Source organism: Megalobrama amblycephala, linkage group LG18 (genome assembly GCF_018812025.1).
Source record: "Megalobrama amblycephala isolate DHTTF-2021 linkage group LG18, ASM1881202v1, whole genome shotgun sequence".
Lineage (NCBI taxonomy): Eukaryota > Metazoa > Chordata > Actinopteri > Cypriniformes > Xenocyprididae > Megalobrama > Megalobrama amblycephala.
Genome location: NC_063061.1, coordinates 35,318,146 through 35,341,316, shown reverse-complemented (window position 1 = coordinate 35,341,316; position 23,171 = coordinate 35,318,146). Strand labels below are relative to the sequence as shown.

At 37.8% G+C, this 23,171-nt stretch overlaps 1 protein-coding gene and 1 long non-coding RNA gene across 3 annotated transcripts; one reads left to right on the top strand and one right to left on the bottom strand.

Annotated features, from left to right (window-relative positions):
* The first annotated feature begins 322 nt into the window (after nt 1–322).
* Nucleotides 323–2,725, top strand: LOC125253463. 2 transcript variants are annotated; one of them, XR_007181452.1, is made up of 4 exons: nt 323–1,364; nt 1,595–1,656; nt 1,733–1,780; nt 1,857–2,725. It is a non-coding gene; the product is annotated as an uncharacterized LOC125253463 (long non-coding RNA). The 2 variants fall into 2 exon arrangements; XR_007181451.1 differs by having other exon boundaries at nt 1,733–2,725.
* A 4,318-nt stretch (nt 2,726–7,043) lies between these two features.
* Nucleotides 7,044–12,003, bottom strand: LOC125253451 (hydroperoxide isomerase ALOXE3-like). Its single transcript, XM_048167410.1, has 5 exons — nt 11,755–12,003; nt 11,287–11,408; nt 10,703–10,803; nt 10,093–10,263; nt 7,044–7,305 (listed from the first exon to the last, which is right to left on the bottom strand). Exons 1-5 carry the CDS (start codon nt 11,778–11,780, stop codon nt 7,126–7,128), a joined length of 600 nt encoding a protein of 199 aa, XP_048023367.1. The 5' UTR covers nt 11,781–12,003; the 3' UTR covers nt 7,044–7,125.
* Nucleotides 12,004–23,171: the final 11,168 nt, after the last annotated feature.

Genomic DNA, 23,171 nt, shown 5'->3' with positions numbered 1-23,171 from the left:
TAAACATAAGCTTTATGTTTAAAGCCTACATGATTGGTAATGTGTTTGTAACCGTCCATAATTTATTTATTTATTTGCCAAACGACAGTAATTTTCTTTAAATCTGCCATTTATGGAGACTGTCTGTGGAACTATTTCCCAGTGGTGTAAAGTATTTGAGTAAATGCAGTTAGTTACTGTACTTAAGTATCTTTTTGGATACTTTGTATTAAGATATTAGCAATTTTTACTCTTTACTTGACACAAGTAAACAAGTAAATGTATGTTTTACTCCAATACTTGCATTACATTTTGCATGGCACCTAATATTTCTGCAGCAGTTTCTGCTATAAAGAAGGCATTGTAGGTACTATGTCTTGTATGTTTGCCTTTACTCACCCAAACTTGCCAACAAGGCTACTTTACATAAATGCAAGCGCATTAGCAGTTAGTTGTGAATCACAGGTGTTTGATTTGGGAGACGAGGCAGATAAGATATCTGTACTTTAATTCAAGCATGGTTTTCAGGTACTCTTTACACCTCAGGGGCCCGTTCTTCGTACGTCGTTTATTACATCTGAGATCAAATGACACATCCAAGATGATATCATCGTGCTAATCATGATCCGGCTAATTGGGTTCTTCGAACACACCTGTTGTGTATGATTAGTATCGCTGGATTGAGTTATCTGAGATAATTGCGCGTTCATGTGTTGGCTTAAAAGGGGTATGTATCGATAGTAGAAACATTGATCAGCAATGCTGCTATTGGCTGTTCAGCATGGCCAAAGAACGTGCCCAATTTTTCTCCCAAGCAGAACAAGAGCTTTTAATGGAAGGTTATGCCGAATTTGAGTCGTTAATTAAAACGACAGGGAACACCTCAAAGTCTGCAAAAGCCAGGAGAGAGGGCTGGCAAAAAGTAGCAGACAAATTAAATGCGTAAGTGCTGTCCATAGTAGATGTTTCTATCATTTTCTACAGTATGTGTTTTTGCATTTTAATAATTTAATATTTACTTTCTTTAATGTCAGAGCCACCACTGGACCCACTAGAACATGGGAACAAGTAAAAGTGAAATACAAGAATATTCTACAAAATGGTAGCCTTTCATTCATACTGTCTTTATTTTAAAAAGCCACTTTTTTTTCCTTCTTTTTAAAAGCCACTGTTAAATGATGTGTTTGTCTATTTATAACAGCCACCAAGAAAAAGGCTGAAAAAAAAAAAAACAGGTGGTGGTCCTGCACCACCACAATATACCCCAGCAGAGGAGCTGGCCCTTGGATTGAATGAAAACCGAACCATTGTGGAGGGCATCCCTGGGGGCAGCTCTTCCTCAGACCCAAAGACAGGGACCAGTACCAGCAACACCTTCATTACTGGTAGGCTAAATGAGCTTTCAATTCTCTTAGTACACTGTAAAATTATTTGTTGCTGCATTAAATGAAGTATAATCCAAATGACTGGTACAGTAATTTCAACTCTTTGTGAAAGTGAAAACTTCTAAACTTTTAGTTAATACAAAATATGTTGCCATGAGTTATTGATCACATTATATTTTTTACAGTGTAGTTAATTGTAATGACAACCCCCCCCCCCCTCTTTTTTGCAGTTTTACATAATACACCAACACTTTTACCTGTTCCCATGCAAGTGGTGGCTGAAGCATATGCAGTAAGTTGTGTACTTTTTCTAACTTGCATAAAGAAAGTGCAACACTCTGTAATACCCATTTATTTCCATTGCACAGGACAGTGAAGAAACCCTCTCAGAAGACTGTCCTTTGGAGGAAGAACCTGTAAGTGCATAAATACCTTTACACTAATTTGTATATAGCCTACTTGTGTACCTATTCTTTCTGTCTGCAATTTGAGTTGCAGGAGTCCACACCTAGAGAAAGGCCTACAGAAAGGCTTGCAGAAGAGTCTGCACAAAGAACTAATACAGAGGTGGACAGTGTTGTACTTTTACTTTTTACTTTTGTTGCATGAGGCATGTTTTGACCTTTTTTTTCTTTTTTTTTCTTTTACAAAATGACAGGGTGACATCCGTTCCCTCTATAAACAGCATCTTCAACAAAAAATTTAGTATTTTGAGCTGAAAAAACGCAAATTAAGAGGAGAAATTGACCAATACTACTAAGTCACCAATACTACTATCTCTAATTGCAGGCAAAAGATGACTTGCTGGCTTTTCTTTATAAAGAATTGTTTAAATAAAACTCCGGGAACTAAGCATATTTGTCGTCTCTTATTACACATTCAAAAATGGTGTTCCACAATTCTGTCCCGTGCAGCTCTGCCACTAGGTTGGTCCAAGTGCACTGGCTGGAGGTCATCATCAGGCTGCACCCCCACCACAGGGATCCTCTCCTTTCTGATAGTGGCGATGTTATGCAATATGGCACATGCAACAATAATGTCACAGGCCCTGTCAGGTGCAACCCTCAGACTTTTCAGACACTGAAATCTTTCCTTTAGTTGCCCAAAGGTCATTTCAATGCGTGCCCTTGTCCTGGCTAGAGCTGCATTGTAACGGGTTTGTGGTCCAGGGTTTGGGTCAGGGAAGGGCGTCATAAAATACTGCCTGCAGGCATAGCCCCTGTATAATGGAAAAATGCAGTTTTGTTAGGCTCAGCATAAGTGTGTGTGTAATACTGTGAGCTTGACATTTATGTTCCCTTACCACGTTCAAATAATGTGCATAAATGTGACTCTCTGAAAATTCTTGAGTCATGCACTGATCCTGGCCATTTTACTTCCACATTTGTAATATGGAACATAGAGTCACACACCATCTGTGAGATTTTAGTCAGTCAACTGCATACTTTTTGATTTCATTCCTTTTTTTTAATGTAATAAATTACTAATCTGGAATATTATAAATTGTAATAGTAACTTACCTGCACATTTACACTGTGAACCCCCTTTCGGTTCACAAAATCTCCTTCATTTGGGCCAGGTGGGGCCTTGATGGGGATGTGTGTGCAGTCTATGGCACCAATCACGTTAGGGAAGCCTGAATGACACATACTGTTAGTCATACTTTTTGGCATGGTCATGATTGCATGTCATTAACAATTATAAATGTACCTGCAATAGCGAAAAAATTCTGCTTTACAACCTGGGGTCTTAAGTGGCTTGGGAATACCACAAAAACCCCTAAAAACTGCTTGAGTGCCAGGTAAACTTTGCGAATGGCACGACAGACAGCACTTTTCACTAAGTTCTCTGCGTCTCCAATAGTATAAAGGAAAGTGCCACTCGCAAAGAATCTCAGGGCAATGCACACAGTCTGTACAGTTGTCAAAGCCCGACTCCTCCGTGTTGAACACTTAATGTGTGGTTCCAACAAATTAATGATGTAAATGACACCCTCATGAGAAAAACGGTATCTCTCAACAATTACACTTTCGCGCTGGGCTAAAGGATCCTGTCTATCCCGCAATACCCGATTAATTTGTAAAGCTCTGCGAATTATTCTCGCACCTTCCGCAACAGGTTGCTCGCGTAAAAACGGACAAGACATGGCTGCGACAGACTTCCCTATCTCCTCCGCTTATAAAGCCTCAATCTAATCCTGTTTACATGAAATAAGCCTGCTCCCGAGCAGGTTTGAGCTTACGGACCTGTTGCTATGACAGCAAGCCTAGGATGAGCTTCGAAGAACCAAACGATCCAAGATCATGCCAAATCGTCAACAATCAAATCCAGCTAACTGAGTTAGCGACGTATGAAGAACGGGCCCCAGTTCACAGGCCATGGCCAATGGTCTGCAAATGTGCTGCTGTTTTTCAACCATGCTGGATTTATGGAGCCCTGTTGCTCTAGTCACAGTAGATGGTTGTTGATCATGTCTTCGGATTGTCCTGGTTAACTGTCTTTCTGCACTTATATTTGTGCTGTGTCTAAGGACGTGTTTTTCCAAGTCTGTCCGACGTATTATTGGTTTGCCATAGTAACAACAATGGTAATGTGCAGCTTTGTGACACAAGAGGTTGCATTTACATATTTTGAAACCTAAAATAAATATTAATTATAAAATGAGAACAAAAATTACCTTTTGTCAATACATAGTTTATGTAGCATGTAATAAAAATGATTTTGTCTACTTACAGCCATGTAGTACCACTCAGGATAAATGTGACTGAAGATGACCTGTTGCCTGGAAGCACCCCTCAAATTTTATTTTGTCCTTTGGACAAAGTGGGCAGTGAAACTTTGTGCACTTGAGGCACTGGTATGCCTCAAGAGTGTCAAGCAAATTTTTCACTGATATCAGATGCAGTTGATGAAGTTTCTTCAGAACTTACATTTACATGAATTATATTGATTAGCTCCTGTAGACCTCTAAATAAAGCTTCTGGGATGTTGACATGATTTAATGCAGTAATTGCCGGATCCAGGAAGTAATCCAAATCTAAAGTTTAAATCCGAATAATCAAGCTAAACTTTGTCAGCATATGCTGTAAAATGTCTTCTTGCACTTGTTCCTACAGGTAAAAAAAACAAATCCTTTATGATATTTAAACCAATCATCCTCTTTTCTCTTTCGCTCTTCCTCTCCAGTTAATTTGTTTATATCTATACATGGTATCATGATATACATAAGTTTTTAATCAATAAAACTTTATCAAGTTTTTAAACAAATGTCAAATAAAGCCAGAACTGTTGCACACTGTACATGAATAAAACTTTTATCGATGTTATTGGTTTCTTCAGTAACACGAACTTACTTCAAGCTGCTTTGAAGGACAAGCTGAGAAAGATGATGCTGCTTCCGTGTCTCTGCTGAGAGCTCATCTTTACAGACTGAGATGATCAAAGGTCAAATATTATTTACATATTTAGTAATACGAAGCACAAGGTATTGCACACAAATCCCCGCGAGAGCTTTCCAATATGCGCGCCACTGTGTGACATCTGTACTTCCAGGTCAGAGAGCACCTATTCATCAAAAGTTCACTATCCAATCAGAGTAGAGCACTGTTAAGCCCACCTCCATGAGAGGTTTGTGCCAAAACAGCAAACGAAAAACTGTGAACTGTAAGTGAAACCTGTGGCAATGTTTTCAGAATCCACGATTTGCAAAAATGAATCTTAGAAAAACATTAACAAAGAATGAAGCATAATTGAAGAGCTTAAATTTATGCAACTAAGTTCATTTTTTTAAATTTTCATTGTTTTTCTTCTTTTGTAATGGCATATTTTTGATATGTTCAGTTATGTTCAGTTTTATTGAGACAAATATAATTCCATAACTCTGGAGGCTGTATGTTTTGTATTATCCTTTGTATTGACATTTGTTCACAAAGCTGTCCAGTGTGAAATGATTCGTGTAGATGAATTTCGGTAGAGTTGAGGGATTATTTCCTTGGAAAACAAAATGAATCCACCTTGTCTTCAGCAGCTCAGATTTCAGGAATAAATGGAGAGAGCTATGAAAACATGAATTTTCAAACAGTTTAATCATGCTGATGGAGAGCACATGAATGTTTGCTGCAGCCAGATTGTCCCGCACATCTTCTCCCACTCTTGCTTCAAGGTTGAGGGGTTCAGGGGTCCATCATTATCATCATCTTCTTCATCCTCTAGATCAACGTTGTCCCCATTGAGAAGAGCAGCATGAAGCAGGATGAAGGGTTTCAGCAGCAGAATTGGCACAGCTGTGTTGAGATGGCAGCAGGACTTTAAATACATGATTGTTAGATCAATAAGTTTGAATAAAACTTTGTTTCATGTTATGTTGATTTGTATACTGGGTGTCATTCCTACGCAGAGCCCCTTTGAATCTCTATACAGTCTGTGTCTATATTTGTTCTTCATGCTAGTAAGTGCTAACCACTTATTGTCGAGAACAGCACTTAATGTAGCACGATTTGCTGGCTTATGTGGGTGCAGTCAGTTTTGACCGCGAAAAATTAGGTAATTTGATTGAATGTCGTGTATTTACGGGATTTTACCTGCTAGAAATACATGGCCAGTTTTAATGTTATTTTAAGGTGGAGTAGAATAAAATGAACGGCAAAACTCAGCATTTTGTCGTACGTCAGTCACCACTGTTGGATATCAGCCTGCACTTTGGTCGCAGATTTAATCAGCAAACGAGGAGTGGAATATAGACCGACTGAATGACACTTCAAGTACAAAATCTCAAATGATGTTCGTAAAACTTAATCTTACTTATCTGAGGAAGAAGCGCAGATGATCTGAAAACACAGTGTAGACAGAGCGTGTGCGGGATTGCCAGATAGCAAAGATTAAGTAAAACGTGTTCTTTTAACAGAAAAGCTCAGATTGGGGGGTTTAAATTCTGGAAATCTGGGAACCGTAAACATGAACGCTCATAAAAACAGTCTGTAAATTTTTGGCTCCTTTATTCGACAATACCAAAATCTCTTTTGAAATCACAGTTTTTAGTCTTTTAGCCACGTTGCAGTCTCATCAACAATATTGCATTGTGTTGTAAAACATCATCAGCATGAGCTACTGGTAAACAAAACACTGTAGAATCACACTTCAGCAGTTGTAATTTTATGTGTGCTGAAAATAAAAAGGAAGCGGCAAAAGAAGGGAAAAGAGCTTGAGGTAAGCAGTTTTCAGTTTTAGCACCATGTCGCGTTGATTTCATGTCACATTTTCATTGCTGCTATACGACCTACGTCTACTGACCAGCCAAACACACTGTACGATGATCATGCTGAATTTATGACACTGTCAGAAAATGATTGTAGGCTATGTGTTGCAAGACTGGGAAATGGCCGTCTTTGAACCTCTCTCACTATACTACATAGGACCACCGATTCAGAGCCACGATCACAGAAATCACCATGATTGTTTCACGATGGCAATCTTTCGTTTGGGACAGCCACAAATCATGCGGCATATCCCGGGCTTTAGTCATGGAAATAAAGGTCGTCGGCGAACATATTTCATAAATTTTTGGTTGACGAAATTAACACTGCAGCACAGTAGTAAAAACTTTTATCTCAGAACCCACAACTTAAATGCAAGCAGTGCCTTTCACATTATTTAAGGAAATATCCATGATCTCACTTTGAGTTATTTTTGCTTTGGTCTTTATTTTTATTGACAAAGTTATAAATAGAAATACAAACACGGTAAGAAAGAATTCTGTCTCCTTTCAAATGGCTACACTGTTGTCCACATTTTTGGGGTTCAGATAGGTGTAGGGAAGCTCCAAATTCTTGTTCCGCTCCTCGATGAGATCCGACAACTTCCTCAGATCCTTCTGAAACTCTTCAATGAGCTTGCAGAGGACCTCTTCATCATGCAGATTTTCTGGGAAATGTCCCAGAGGGTACTATGGACAGGGTAACAAGATTGTAATCGTAAATATCATGTTGATATTAAACATGCTTATATCAATGTTTAACATGCCGTGTATGACACAGTGCTTCCCACAGGTTTGAAATATACTTGCGGTGGTAGCCAGGTGAAAAATCCTCCTATTACCCACAGCACAAAAATGGTCTACTACATGTGACAAACAAATAATGTTTTTATCATTATTTATTTTATTTTTTATTTAATTTGAATTACATAGCATACTATTACATTTAATTACATACTATTATTATGCATTGTAAATTATGCAAAATTACAGCATTTAAATGGTTCTCCTTTTCCTATGTTTTCTTTGCTGTCATATATTATCTCATTCAGTGAATGGGACACAGATTTTACTAGTAAAATTTATAAAATGAATAATATATGTGTCAAATAATGTTCTTAGTCTTTTCTTCCTGTGGGGGAGACTACTACGGAGCCCCTAAAGGGACATGGTGGTAGAAAAAAAAAAATGGGAAGGAAGGAAATTTTACTTGGTGGTGGAAAAAAAATTTGGGATGGGAGGAATTATTTTTTTTTTCAAATCTTTTGCGTTCCCTCGCAAAGATTGCGTTCCCTCGCAAAGATTGCGTTCCCTCGCAAAGATGTTTTGTTCCCTCGCAAAGTGGTTCCCTCGCAAAGATGTTTTGCGTTCCCACCAAAGATGTTTTGGTTCCCTGCAAAGTTAAATCGTTCCTCTGTGAGCTCAGACAAACACTTCCTCTTTATGTCCCGCTGGCTGGCAGTAGTGTTTTAGTTAGTAACATACGTTAATAAGCACACAAATAATGCGCGGCTCAGAGTTTGAACTTGTTGGACTCAAAAATGAATGCAGTCAGTGCTTATGTCAAGCAGTTCGGTTGGTAATAATCACAGATTCGAGCTTCCCGGATTAATAACTCGTGAGCTAAACGTTGTTAAAACACAAATGCAGCTACTTCCAATCATAGTAGCCTAGACAACAAGCTACAACAACCCAATTTTCCTCAAATGTGTTTTTAATAAATTGGTCTCTATGAGCAGGCGGCGGAGATACACGCCTGAAGGGACCGTCTGAAAAGTGCAAAACCCGAAACCCTTTTGCTCATTTTATATAGAAAAATACTCAATAACTTCACTGTAACATACTGTATGGCACCAAATTCAGTTCATACATCACTGCTCTCCTGCTGGTTATAGGTACTACAACACTTAGTTTGGCAAGTAGCACTTAGGCCTTCTTTACACAAATATGTTGGTACACAGCTTACATACAACAGCTTTTGCATGATAATGGCTTATGGATTTGATGCATTACAATTTATTTAATTTTTATAATAACAGTTAAGTTATTATTATATTATTTTATTTAATAATTAATAATCATAAACGTTATGCATTTTTTTTTTTTTTTTTACTAAGTGTTGGGTTTGCATTTCAGACGGTCCCTTCAGGCGTGTATCTCCGGCCTGCTCATAGAGACCAATTTTTTAAAACCATTTGAGGAAAATGGGTTTTAGCTTTGCTAGGTTCTATGATTGGAAGTAGCTTATTTGTGTTTTTAACAACGTTTTCACGATCTAATCCGGGAAGCTCGAATCTGTGAATATATTGCCAACTGAATGCTTGACATAAGCACTGACTGCATTTCTTCATTTTTGAGTCCAACAAGTTCAAACTCTATAGCCGCGCTATTTGTGTGCATTATTAACGTATGTTATAACTGAAACACTACTGTAGCCAGCGGGAATAAAGAGGAGTGTTTGTCCGATCACAGCAAGGGAACGATTATATGCGAGGGAACGCAAAACATCTTTGCGAGGAACGCAATCTTTGCGAGGGAACGCAAAACATCTTTGCGAGGGAACGCAAATCTTTGCGAGGGAACGCAAAAATGAAAAAAAAATTCCTCCCATCAAATTTTTTTCCACCACCAGTAAAATTTCTTTTCTTTTTTTTTTTCCTGTTCCTTTGGGGCTCCGAGACTACAGTAATTTACTATGAATTAAATGGAAATCAAATTAAATACAATTTATTGTGTAACCAAAATACCAATAATGCCCAAAAGTAAAAGAAAAAAACTTAGCGTGTGACTTTTAATTATAAACAAGCTCGAAATACACCGGGACTCTTATTTTGAAATGTCTATTCCTTCAGATTCTTACAACCGTATAAAATGTTTTATATAAAGGCCATGAAGTAGACATTGTAATAATTCATCAACTTCAGTTCATGAGCAATCGCTTGGCATAAATCTGCACTTTTCACTGATTGAGAATCACTTTGAAGCAGTTTTGCGCGAGCCTGTAGAACCATAGGCTGTAAAAAAAAATAGAACACGCAACAGCGCCCCCTTAGTGACTTTGCAAAATGCAGCGCACATGGGAATGTCAGCGGGAGTAAACAGTTCTGACGCACACATAACATAATGAGCAGGTACGAAACGACTAGTTAATCGATCACGGATGGTTTCATTATCTTGGGCGGATATTAAAAGTATAAGAGATAAATATAATAAAAGCAAAAATGTGTCTCCAGTATACTTGGGCGGCCGTTATTTTTCCTGGGCGGCCCGCCCAAGTAAAGTCTATGTGTGGGAAGCACTGATGACAGCACACTAATATTCTGCAAGAGTCCACTGCAACACTATGCTCACAGTTTGCTAAATGTCCTTTGTAATGTAACGGTAAGGTAATGCAAAGCAGTGTAAGTAAGACATTGACATCCAGAATAATATCATGCCATACACAAGAACATTTGCTCTGATGATGTACAAACTCACTTGGTCTGCAGAATCCTGGGTCAGCAGTCTCAGGACAGCCATTATATTCACTGTCGTGCTCACATCAGGAAGGGTCTCCAGGATCGTGTCCTCAGTGGTCTGGCCTTTCTCCTTGGGAGGGGGCTTTCTGAGGGCACTGGGGAAGTTAGGCATCCAGCCGCCAAAGTCAAACTGGGGGGGAAACGAAGTGGTGAAAAATTATGACATGTAAGCCAAATATTCACAAAGAATAATAAGAACACATAATTAACATCACTTAGGCCATGAAAAGTGGATATGGACAGGTTTTTCTTGGCTTTGTGGAATACCTGCTCCAGGGGGTTGAAGTATCTTGAGGTAATGTAAATAACAGACAAGAGTTAAAAGTCCACAAATCTGTTGAGCTCAATAGCCAATCAACTGAAACCCCTCCCCTTCATGCTCCTGTTTGTTACTCATTCAAGGAGCCAGGATAGCAGAGGGTTTTTTGAGCTCGGACACTGAATGGACAGCTAGAGGAATGTATGGAGCAATACGCTGGATTTGAGAAAAGGCGTATGGGATTAGGATCAGGGACTGCAGCTTTAATGGCTCTGTGTGACTGGAAGTGAATTGACTTGTACTAACTCACCTGTCCATTGTTTAGAGCGGCATGTTGGGCTGACGCAGTGAAGATCACCATGGTGACAAACTTGACGAGCTCTGTCACAGTCTGAAGAGATGATGGTATTCCTGTGAAGTAGAATGAAAGGCTGTTTCTGTGAGGAACTCAATTTGGGATGTTTATACATGCGTGCGCACACACACTGAAATGGAGAGTTGAGCCATAAACTACAAACTACTTTTGACTGTTGACCTGGTTCAGTTCTAGTCAATGACAATGTTCTAGTTAATTACAGTGGGGTTTACAAAAGAGGTTGTGCCTCAAACATGTCTATGCTATGCAGTGCAAATACTGAGATGATCACAAAAAAGAAAAGGAAACCTTTGTTGGATTAAATGTCCTGATATGGCAACAGTTCCTTTGGAAATGCATACTCATTGGTCTAGCCCATTTCATTTCCTTTAATCTCTGCCTATTGTAGCTTATGCTGAAAGTTGTATTGTGAACACTTCTTGAGTCTATATCTCATCGCTTGTTGTATTCCTCACTTCTAAGGCGCTTTGGAAAAAAAGCATCTGCCAAATTAATAAATGTAAAGGTAAATAACACACCTGAGCCATCTCTTCCCAGGAAGCCATTGGTGAATATCTCACTGATCCATTGCTGCAGCTCTGTGTCCTTCTGCATGTGTGCATCACATTGATAGTAGTGTGACAAGAAAGCCGCAACAAACCTGTAAGCAACACAGTCAGATGTTTCAGGTTTACATATTTATAGCTTACCTTTTTTCTTTTCTTTTTTTTTTTTTTTTTGAATTGCTTTGCATTTATTTCTTAAGCTGGAATTTATTCAAAGGGACTTGCAACACAGTACAGCATGTGCTTACTGACTATTAAACTCATGAACCTGTATAACTGACACTGTATTTGTTGAAATATGAATCAGAAAGTGCACCAGGACGTATTAGTTCAGCCCTAAAACCTGGATGTCTTAAGTAACACACACATACACATAGTTGGAGAGTAGAAAGCATAAAGCCTATTAAAAAAACACTAGATTAACTCCACCGGTAGTCATACTTGTTGATGATGTTCCACAGTTTCATCCCATCATCTCTGTAGTAGTAGTGGGGTACATTCTCCAGGCCTCTCTCAGAGATGTTATCAGGAAGACAGAGGGCGCTATAGGTCAGGGAGGCGGTAGCACGCTTCAGCAACGTTGCCAATGACTCTCCACCTATTCCTGCATACTAGTTAATGGAGAAAAGACACATGACATAAAGTTAGTTTAAGGGCTATAAACAAAGATCTGGCACCACAAACGGCATTGTGAGGAGAAATTTGCTGGATTCAACAAAAATGTGTATTGGATGATAATTGAAGTTTGAACCTCTAGTGCCTCTTTAACAATGCTATTTAATTAAATCCAGTCATGCAGCAGGTTCTTCTGCCACTCAGTCCAACTGAAGGAGCGCGTTCCGGCGGGAAAATGATTATTCTCTAGCATTCTTCTGCAGCCTTGTACTTTTGTCTTTTTTTTTCTTTCTGCTTTTCCCCCTTGTTTTCTCTCCTCCTCTTCCCGTCCTTCCTTGCAACCTGAGACTTCTCTTCCCGCTGGTTTCCTGGCAGCCAGGGGTTTGACGTTAGCCTGACTTCGTCATACTCATATTCTAGGCAGAATGTGAGTCTGATACTGCTCCATTGCACTTGAATTATGGGGCGTGTCTTAACCGAACCAGTAAAAAAAAAACCTCTGCACTCAATTGGATAGACCTACAACCAATCAGAGCAACGCAGTAAGTGACGTATGTTGAACTTGTACTTAAACTTTTGCCGAATCCCGTTGGAAGGACGGCAAACACATCTTTCCCATCGACAAATGCCTTGATTGCGGTTCTTTGTTCGTCTTTTAAAATTAATGCGCTGTCGATTTCTTTTATTACAGACGTGATAGCGGAATCTAAACATCTTACTTCTCCAGCTGCAGTCATCGTTGGTGAAAACCAATTCAACCCAAGCGCTCTTTGATGACGTGGTGGTTATGTAACCGCAGATAGCCTGTCCATCATCGATTAAGCCCGCCCTGGCAATTTGATTGGCTCGGCCTTCTGGGAGCCGAGCATAATTACTCACAATGGATCGAGTCCAGACCGAACTTCCCGTCCAAAAAATGTTGTGGGCGGGGTTCGGGCTGGCACCCAGGCTAGTTTGACGTACTAAGACATAGTAGGTTATGATGCATCGCTGAAGAAATTCACTAGCTAATCACGACTGTTTATGAGTCAGTTTGAGATCGAATTAAGATGTTTTGACGGACATGGCATCTGGGGACTAATTTCGTTTTTCTCGGTTATTTACTTTATTTCCAGATTGAAGCATTGGCTCGTTCTTACTAGAGCACGTATACGCAGATACACACACTTCGAAAACTGTGCTTTAAATCTCTTGACAAACTGAAAGACGTAAATTACATTTGTGTATTTGAAGTAAAATATATAGATTGTAGTGAAAGTCAGCATGCTTATTTTGCTCAATATAAGGACCACTTCACGAGAGCTGTTTTTCCAAACACATAACTTTGCGATGCTGTTTGCGAATGTTTATTAGAACCAGAGGTGGAAAGTCCAGGGGTCAGAAAGTAAAAGTCCTGCCATATTTTTTTTTCCACCCACTGAAGCAGTGTTAAAGTTAATGAGATAATTAAGTGATTAATTGAGTGATGATTGAGCATTATTGAAGACACCTGATGATAACAAGCAGAATCACCAAAGGAGAAAATCACAATTTTTAAGACACCATCACAGAGGTCATGGTTTGCTTTAGTTGGGCTCTTGACCCTTTTTAATATTAGAACTTGTTTGAGCTGCTGTAGCTGAGTTATAACAGCCAGACAAGCAAAGAGAAAAGATGGTCAGATAACGCTGGTTATGTTATCACATAATCATTAGTTGCTCTGAATCACTGAACTCATTTAGAGCCCAATCTCTGAGTTAGGTTTACATTATTCATTACAGCATCACTGAGATTCTACAGCACAAGATCCAGTTTTCTTCAAAATAATTCAAAGGTTTCATGAAAAGTTCTTAGAAAAAAAAAGGCTCTTATTTAGACACACAGATATCAAGAATCAGTCTGTGAATCTCAACAGTGGTGAGAATAATAAAGCATGTTGCAATGCATTCTGGGTGCCACCAATCAAAATTCATCCACAGCTCCCATCATGCATTGCTGCATGAATAAATTATGAGATGAATTGTCTTAGTAATTTTCTTTATTCTCACTATTTAAATGTTGCTGTTTTTCTGTGACTTTTTAGTAGCTTGTTTTTTAATGTTCACAGTTGATCTGTTGATCAGAATATGTTGCTTGCCACCGTTGTTGAGATTCACAGGCTGATTCTTGATGTCTGTGTGTGCCTGGAAGACAAATTTTTCTTTTTTTGATCAGAACAACTTTTTAAAAAATTCTTATTTTATTGATAAAGCTGATCTTGTGCTGTAGAATCTCAGTGATGCTGTAATCAATAATGTAAACCTAACTCAGAGATTGGGCTCTAAATGAGTTCAGTGATTCAGATTAAATAATGATTATGTGAAAACATAACCAACATTACCTGACCATCTTTTCTTTGCTTGTCTGGCTGTTATAACTCAGTTACAGCAGCCCAAACAAGTTCTAATATTAAAGAGTGAAGGGTCAAGAGCCCAACTAAAGCAAACCTTGACCTCTGTGATGGTGTCTTAAAAATTGTGATTTTTCTCCTTTGGTGATTCTGCTTGTTATCATCAGGTGTCTTCAATAATGCTCAATAATCACTCAATTAATCACTTATTTAGCTCATTAACTTTAACACCGCTTCAATGGGTGGAAAAAAAAATATGGCAGGACATTTACTTTCTGACCCCTGGACTTTCCACCTCTGATTAGAACCATGGTTTCATGAATCACTGACTCGTTGAACTGTGCTGATAACGACGGAACTTGCGACCATATTTGGCTAATGATGCTTTCGGGGAAACACACCCCAGACTCGTCTGGCACTCGTGAACTTGTTTCCCACCCTGTTCCTGGAAGCGTAACAGTCGGTGTGCCTCCAGCAGGAACATGGTTGGGAAACACTAGCTTAATGTAGCAACAATAAAGTATATTTAAGTGAAAAGCTCACAGAAAAGTCTTGGTTTCTCAATAACTTCACATACCACAGAATAGGTAATAACTAAATCTATATGTACTGATGTGTGATTTTCTTTCTTCTACAGAATATAAAAACATATTTTAAAGAATGTTTGGGTCCAAACAGCACTGGCTTTCATTTTATGGACCCACATGCACAAGCACACATTTTCTCATGAAGACCCTCCCCTTTTTATAAGATATAAAATGGACACTGAAACAGAAGTTATTTCATTCTCCTCCTGATCAAAGATGGATCTGCAAATCTCAGTTTTTCTCCTCTTCATTCTTTTCACTGCAGGTACAAAGACAAATAGTGTTTGTGATGTTACTGAGAATAATAACAGATCACTGATGCCTTTTTCTCTGTTTCATTACTAAAGGACACTCTCTCAACTGCTATGCATGCATAAATCTGACGGGTTCTTGTGTGGGACAAACGGTAAAAACATGTCCCAGTGAATCTACTCGGTGCTTGAGTTTAACAGTTACACAAATTGGTAAGTCCAATATGATTTAAATGTACTGTTTTATTTAACTAAATCTTAAATCTTCTGCATAGATTTCTGATATTTAATTTGTTTTCTCTTAGTAATGTTACGTATTTAATTGTATTTAATTGGTCTTTCGTGTATCATTCATGTTTTTTTAGGTGACATTAGTTCAAAAATGAAGATTAAAGGTTGTGTTCCTGCATGTCAAAATGGGACCATGAACTTAGGCAGTTCAAAGACTTATTCCTGCTGTGACACAGACGAGTGTAACCTCCAAGATGCTCCAGGTATTGTCCTTCAATGATCATGTGCAAATGACTTATTTAAAGTCAACACTCATTTTACTTCCAAATGACATTCAATCAGGAAATAAAACAGGGTGCATCTTGTCTGTCATGATCTGATTGAATGGAGCAGCTAAAGGAGTGCTGTTTCATTAGATATTTTACAGAAAATACAGAAAGTAGAGAAAATCAAATAATACTTTTCCTCCTGTAGATCCTCCCAGCACTACTGTCCCCAATGGAAAGAAATGTTTTTATTGTGATGATCAGAGCTGCTCAAACACTGTGAGCTGTTCAGGGACTGAAGACCACTGCATTACATCTACAGGTAAAAAAACAAACTGGAAAAGGATGAAGATTGATGTTTTCTTTTTTTTATGTCCATCATTAATTTTAAACATTTGATTCTTTTCATCAGCGGATATTGATGGCCAGACATTTTTTAAAAAAGGCTGCATTTCTAAATCCGTCTGTGATACTGTAGCAGAAGCAGCAGATAGTCTTAATCTTGGGAGCTTCTCATGTTGTGAGGGGAGCCTGTGTAACGGTGCTCAGAGTGTCTCCCAGAGCTTCCTGTTCCTCTGCTGTTCTCTGCTCTCCTACTTCCAGAGGTGGAGATTCCAGGGGTCAGAAAGTAAAAGTCCTGCCATATTTTTATTCCACCCACTGAAGCATTAATGAGATAAATAAGTGATTAATTGAGTGATGATTGACCATTATTGAAGACACCTGATGATAACAAGCAGAATCACCAAAGGAGAAAATCACAATTTTTAAGTTACCATCATCGAGGTCAGGGTTTGTTTTAGTTGAGCTCTTGATCCTTGACTTTTTAATATTAGATTTTGTTTGGGCAGTTTTAACTGCATTAAAACCAAACAGACAAGCAAAGTTAAAAGATGATCAGGTGTTGTTGGTTATGTTTTTACATAAACATTATTTGGTCTGAATCACTGAACTCATTTAGAGCCCAATCTCTGAGTTAGATTTACATTATTGATTACAACAGAACTGTGATTCTACAGCACAAGATCAGCTTTTACAATACATTTTTTTTTTTTTTTTTTTTTAGAGTTCTGATTTAAAAAAAAAAAAAAAAAAGCAGAGCTCATTTAAACACACAGACATCAAGAATCATCCTGTGAATCTCAACAGTGGTGGCCATCATAAAGCATGTTGCAGTGCATTCTGGGAGCCACCAATCAAAATTCATCCATGGCTCCCATCATGCATTGCTGCATGAATAAATTATGAGCTTAATTATTTTAGTAATTTCATTTATTCTCACTATTAAAATTTTGCTATTTTTCTGTGACTTTTTAGTAGCTTGTTTTCTAATGTTCAGAGTTGATCTGTTGATCAGAATATGTTGCTTGTCACCGTTGTTGAGATTCACAGGCTGATACTTGATGTTTGTGTGTGCCTAAAAGAAGTTTTTTTTTTTGTGATAAGGACAACTTTTTAAAAAAAAAAATTCTGTATTGTATAAGCTGATCTTCTGCAGAATCACAGTGCTGCTGTAATCAATAATGTAAAACTAACTCAGAGATTGGGCTCTAAATGAGCTCAGTGATTCAGATCAAATAATGATTTTGAGAAAACATAACCAACACCTGATCATCTTTTAACTTTGCTTGTCTGGTTGGTTTTAATGCAGTTAAATCTGCCCAAACAAAATCTAATACTAAAAAGGCAAGGGTCAAGAGCTCAACTAAAACAAACCCTGACCTCGATGATGGTAACTTAAAAATTGTGATTTTCTCCTTTGGTGATTCTGCTTGTTATCATCAGGTGTCTTCAATAATGCTCAATCATCACTCAATTAATCACTTATTTATCTCATTAATACTTCAGTGGGTGGAATAAAAATATGGCAGGACTTTTACTTTCTGACCCCTGGAATCTCCACCTCTGCCTACTTCCTGCTGCACTGAATCCAGCAGCTCTTCATCCTACAATCAGACACACTGTACTGAATATAGAGCTTGTACTTTATCTGGACTATCCTTACTTTTCAGTTAATAAAAAAAAAAAAAAAAATCTCTCAATATATTTTTATTTATTTGAAAAGGGACCATGTATAATTTTAAACATAAATGTTTCCATTTCATGCATTGTACCGGATTTAACCCAAAGCTAATTTTCACCCACAGTGCCCCGGTACAATATCACAAACAGTTCCAAAAAACACACACACATATTCTGCTGTATTAGAGGCAAAAATAAATACATAAAACAAATTATTAAGAAGTTAATTAAACTGCAACCATGTCAATGTTTACAGAGTTGGATAGATTTTTTAAAAAGATTTAAGCTTCAATTTAAAAAGACCAATAGATGTACATCCTTTTATATCCTAAGGTATTTCAAAAGTAGTAGCTTTCACTGAGAAAGACGATAGTCCAAAAGCAAAATGATGAAAAGAAAGGACACAATCACCTCACAAGATCTCACAGTTTTTAGAACAATAAAATAAGAAAAGAAAAATAGTATAAAAGGAGCCAAAATGGTCAAAACTCAAAAACGTATGTTTCTCTAAGATCCTACATAGATGATGGATTTGTTTTTTTTTGTTTGTTTGTTTTTTCTAAAGCATTTAAAGGTGCCCTAGAACTTTTTAAAAAAATATGTAATATAAGTCTAAGGTGTCTCCTGAATGTGTCTGTGAAGTTTCAGCTCAAAATACCCCATAGATTTTTTTAAATTCATTTTTTTAACTGCCTATTTTGGGGCATCATTATAAATGAGCCAATTCAGGGCTACTGGCCCTTTAATTCTCGTGCTCCATGCCCCAAGAGCTCGCGCTTGCCTTGAACAGTGCATAAACAAAGTTTACACAGCTAATATAACCCTCAAATGGATCTTTACAAAGTGTTCGTCATGCATGCTGCATGCATGCGTCAGATTATGTGAGTATTGTATACTGTTATATTGTTTACATTTGATTATGAATGAATTTGAGGCTGTCCTCCGTGGCTAACGGCTAATGCTACACTGTTGGAGAGATTTATAAAGAATGAAGTTGTGTTTATGAATTATACAGACTGCAAGTGTTTAAAAATGAAAATAGCGACGGCTCTTGTCTCCGTGAATACAGTAAGAAACAATGGTAACTTTAACCACATTTAACAGTACATTAGCAACATGCTAACGAAACATTTAGAAAGACAATTTACAAATATCACTAAAAATATCATGATGTCATGGATCATGTCAGTTATTATTGCTCCATCTGCCATTTTTCACTATTGTTCTTGCTTGCTTACCTAGTCTGTTGATTCACCTGTGCAGATCCAGACGTTAATACTGGCTGCCCTTGTGTAATGCCTTTCATAATGTTGGGAACATGGGCTGGCATATGCAAATATTGGGGGCGTACATATTAATGATCCCAACTGTTACGTAACAGTCGGTGTTATGTTGAGATTCGCCTGTTCTTCGGAGGTCTTTTAAACAAATGAGATTTATATAAGAAGGAGGAAACAATGGTGTTTGAGACTCACTGTATGTCATTTCCATGTACTGAACTCTTGTTATTTGACTATGCCAAGATAAATTCAATTTTTCATTCGAGGGCACCTTTAAAGTATGTTTATATTGGGATTTCAAGGGTTAGTTCACCCAAAAATGAAAATTATGTCATTAATTACTCACCCTCATGTCATTCCACACCCGTAAGACCTTTTAAGATATTTTTGATAAAATCTGATGGTTCCGTAAGGCCTGCATCGCCGGCAATAACACTCCCTTTTTCAGTTCCCAGAAAACTACTAAAACATATTTAAAACAGTTCATGTGTCTACAGTGTTTCTACCTTAATATTATAAAGTGACAAGAATACTTTTTGTGCACCAAAATTAACAAAATAGTGACTTTTTTCAACAATATCTAGTGATGGGAGATTTCAAAACACTGCTTCATGAAGCTTCGAAGCTTTACGAATCTTTTGTTTTGAATCAGTGGTTCAGAGCGCGTATCAAACTGCCAAAGTCACGTGAACTATTGAAGTTTCAAAACACTTATGATGTAACGAAGCCTCGTTTACTGAAATCATGTGACTTTGGAGCTATGAACCACTGATTCAAAACAAATTATTCGTAAAGCTTCGAAGCTTCATGAAGCAGTGTTTTGAAATCAATCGTCATATTGTTTAATAAAGACTCTGCACAAAAGTATTCTCGTCGCTTTATAATATTAATGGCTTTAGCATATCATTAACTGACCGCGCAAAGGAGTCTCTGTGTATGATGGGCAGGGGTGCACATAACTTTTTTGAAGCCCGATCACACGAAAATGCGTATCAATAATACGAGTGTGTAATCTCGTGGAATGTATACGGCAAAATGAGTTTTGGCGTGCATATAATACGCACTTTATGGCAAAGTGTCAAAAAATTTAATTGAAAATTAGAGCTAAATTGACTAACAAAAGTTTATTCTCTGGATAGAATTAATCTGTCTTCATGTTTTAACACGATCACTAAATAACCAAATTCATATGATCAGAATTTCTCTTGCGTTTTTTAATGTAACAAGCGTGTTAAAGCAGCCAGAGAAAATCTAATGATAAAATATGAAGAATCAAGAGCCCATCTAAAGCAAATGCTCGCCTCCATAACGGTGAAACTTTATTATTTTCTATAAAACACCCACATAGAAGGTGACATTCTCATGACCTTGTGCAACTTTGCCTAAAAGTTCTCTAAAAGTGACACAAATTCTAAACCTTTACAGAACATTCAGGACGTTTCTAAAATGTCCTCTTTTGGTAATGAAAGTGCTGCAGTTCAAGGTTCCTTATATGACTTTAGGGGGACGTTCCAATTTGGTTATTTTATGGTCACATAAGAATGTTACAATGAGGACATTTGGGACATTAACAGAACGTTCCCACATGGTCCTCTGTTGGTCATTTAATAAGGTTCCCGATATGAGTGTAGGGGGACGTTCTATTTTGGTTATTTTATGGTCAAGCGAGAACGTTACAAAGAGGACATTTGGGAAGTTAACAGAACGTCCTATAGTAATAGTCCCCTAAACATTCCCATAACTTCCTGAATGTTCCCTGAAGGTCCACCAAATAACGTCCCCCAACCCTTAAAAGAACTCCACATCGTGACGTCTCTGAACGTTCTGGGAACGTTACTAGACAACGTCCTTAATACCAGTGGATGTTCTGAGAATGTTCTGGGAACGTAAAATTTCTAGCAGGGTTAACTATTTTTAACACTAGTCTAATTACTGGGGTTGTTCCTGACTGCCTAAAAACAGCTACAGTAACTCCATTATTAAAAAAGGCCCAATCTTGTTTCTATCAAACTTGCCATTTCTTTCTAAGATTCTTTAGAAAATTGTGTTGACCCAGCTGCAGTCCCATTTGATGTCAAATAATATTCTTGAAAAATTCCAATCGGGTTTTAAGTCTCAACACAGCACGGAAACTGCACTTTTAAAAGTTGTAAATATTTTACTAAAAACAGATAAAGGGAATGCCGTAGCTCTGGTGCTTCTAGACTTAAAGAGATAGTTCACCCAAAATGAAAATTTGATGTTTATCTGCTTACCCTCAGGGCATCCAAGATGTAGGTGACTTTGTTTCTTCAGTAGAACACAAATGATGATTTTTAACTCCAACCGTTGCAGTCTGTTAGTCTTATAATGCGAGTCAATGGGAATTCCATCTTTAAGAGTAAAAAAAACAAACATGCACAGACAAATCCAAATTAAACCCTGCGGCTCGTGACGACATATTGATGTCCTAAGACACGAAACGATCGGTTTGTGTGAGAAACCGAACAGTATTTATATAATTTTTTACCTCTAAAACACCACTATGTCCAACTGCCATGAGCATCCGGTGTGTGAGGTCTGAATGTGCTCTGATGCCTTAAGTGATCTCTCGCGCTCATTGACCTATACAGCAGAACCTGATTTTGCTAAGTTAAAAATGTTACTGGGTCAACATTTTTGTTGATCCTGGAACAACATTCAAATCAACCAATCAGATTTGAGGGACAAGTTTACAGATTATGTCAAGTTTAGGCTTAAAATCATGAATTGGTGTTTCTACATCAGTGTTATTCATCGATCGTTTCCCTCTGATTTTTAGGATAACTTATGGGTAGGGTTAGGTTTAGCAGTAGGAATAGGGTTAAGACTAAATTTTCAGACTGGAATGTTTTTCCAGGATCAACCAAATATGTTGACCCAGGAATGCATCTAACTCAGCAAAATCAGGACGTGCGACATATACATGCGAGAGATCACTTCCGGCTGTATTACCTTATCGAAATAATATCAAACATGTTGTGAAGATAAAACAACATCTGGGACTGTTTATTTACACTTACAATATTAAACATACACAGAAGCGACTTACAGGAAGCATCATGTTCTTTACTCACACAACCACAGACACACATTGTACTCACACACACACACACACACACACCCATCTAGACCACATTCTTATGTCAGATGTGGCACACGCAGCACGCGGATGCTTCTCTTCTGTAATTCTTTTATCTGGTCATTTGTATAAAATTGTTCTGTTATATATAACAGCCTTCTTATCTAAAATGTGAAACCAGAAACAGAATCATTATTTTCAAGTAGAATTAAAGTCTTCCCATGCTGACTATGTACAGGCACAACAGGGCTAAATTTCCTCAAGGGATAAAGGCATTTTGTTTGTTTGTTTTTTTCCCGCAACAAAACACTATAGCAACAAACCACCACAACACTTCCTTAAATGCCCATGTAGTGACATAAATAGCCATTTTGTCACTTGAGGTATTGTAGGGTGGTTTCTGACATGTGAGATCCAAACAAGATAAATCGTCCTCCAAATACTTGGAGGACGATTTACCTTTATAAATCGTCCTTTATCAAATTTATTCATCACACAGTTCCTCTGCACAGTGCATATAAAATCCCATCGAATGCCATCACATATTTACAAATGTTGTGCTTCCTTCTCATTACACACCTGCTTTTTCTTACTCTTTGCCTACCTATATACTCATTAAGGCCCACACTCCACCCAGTGGTCAAAAAACAGAATTACAGCAGACATAATGGCTCTTACAGGTGCTGGTCATATAATTAGAATATCATCAAAAAGTTGATTTATTTCACTAATTCCATTCAAAAAGTGAAACTTGTATATTATATTCATTCATTACACACAGACAGATATATTTCAAATGTTTCTTTTAATTTTGATGATTATAACTGACAACTAAGGAAAATTCTAAATGCAGTATCTCAGAAAATTAGAATATTGTGAAAAGGTTCAATATCGAAGACACCTGGTGCCACACTCTAATCAGCTAATTAACTCAAAACACCTGCAAAGGCCTTTAAATGCTCTCTCAGTCTAGTTCTGTAGGCTACACAATCATGGGGAAGACTGCTGACTTGACAGTTGTCCAAAAGACGACCATTGACACCTTGCACAAGGAGGGTAAGACACAAAAGGTCATTGCAAAAGAGGCTGGCTGCTCACAGAGCTCTGTGTCCAAGCACATTAATAGAGAGGCGAAGGG

Coding starts and splice junctions, on each gene's coding strand:
- LOC125253451 (XM_048167410.1), bottom strand. CDS start 11,780: ATGAAACTGTGGAACATCATCAACAA. Junction 10,804..11,286: donor CCTGGGAAGAGATGGCTCAG/GTGTGTTATTTA, acceptor TCTACTTCACAG/GAATACCATCATCTCTTCAG. Junction 7,306..10,092: donor CCCAGGATTCTGCAGACCAA/GTGAGTTTGTAC, acceptor CCCTGTCCATAG/TACCCTCTGGGACATTTCCC.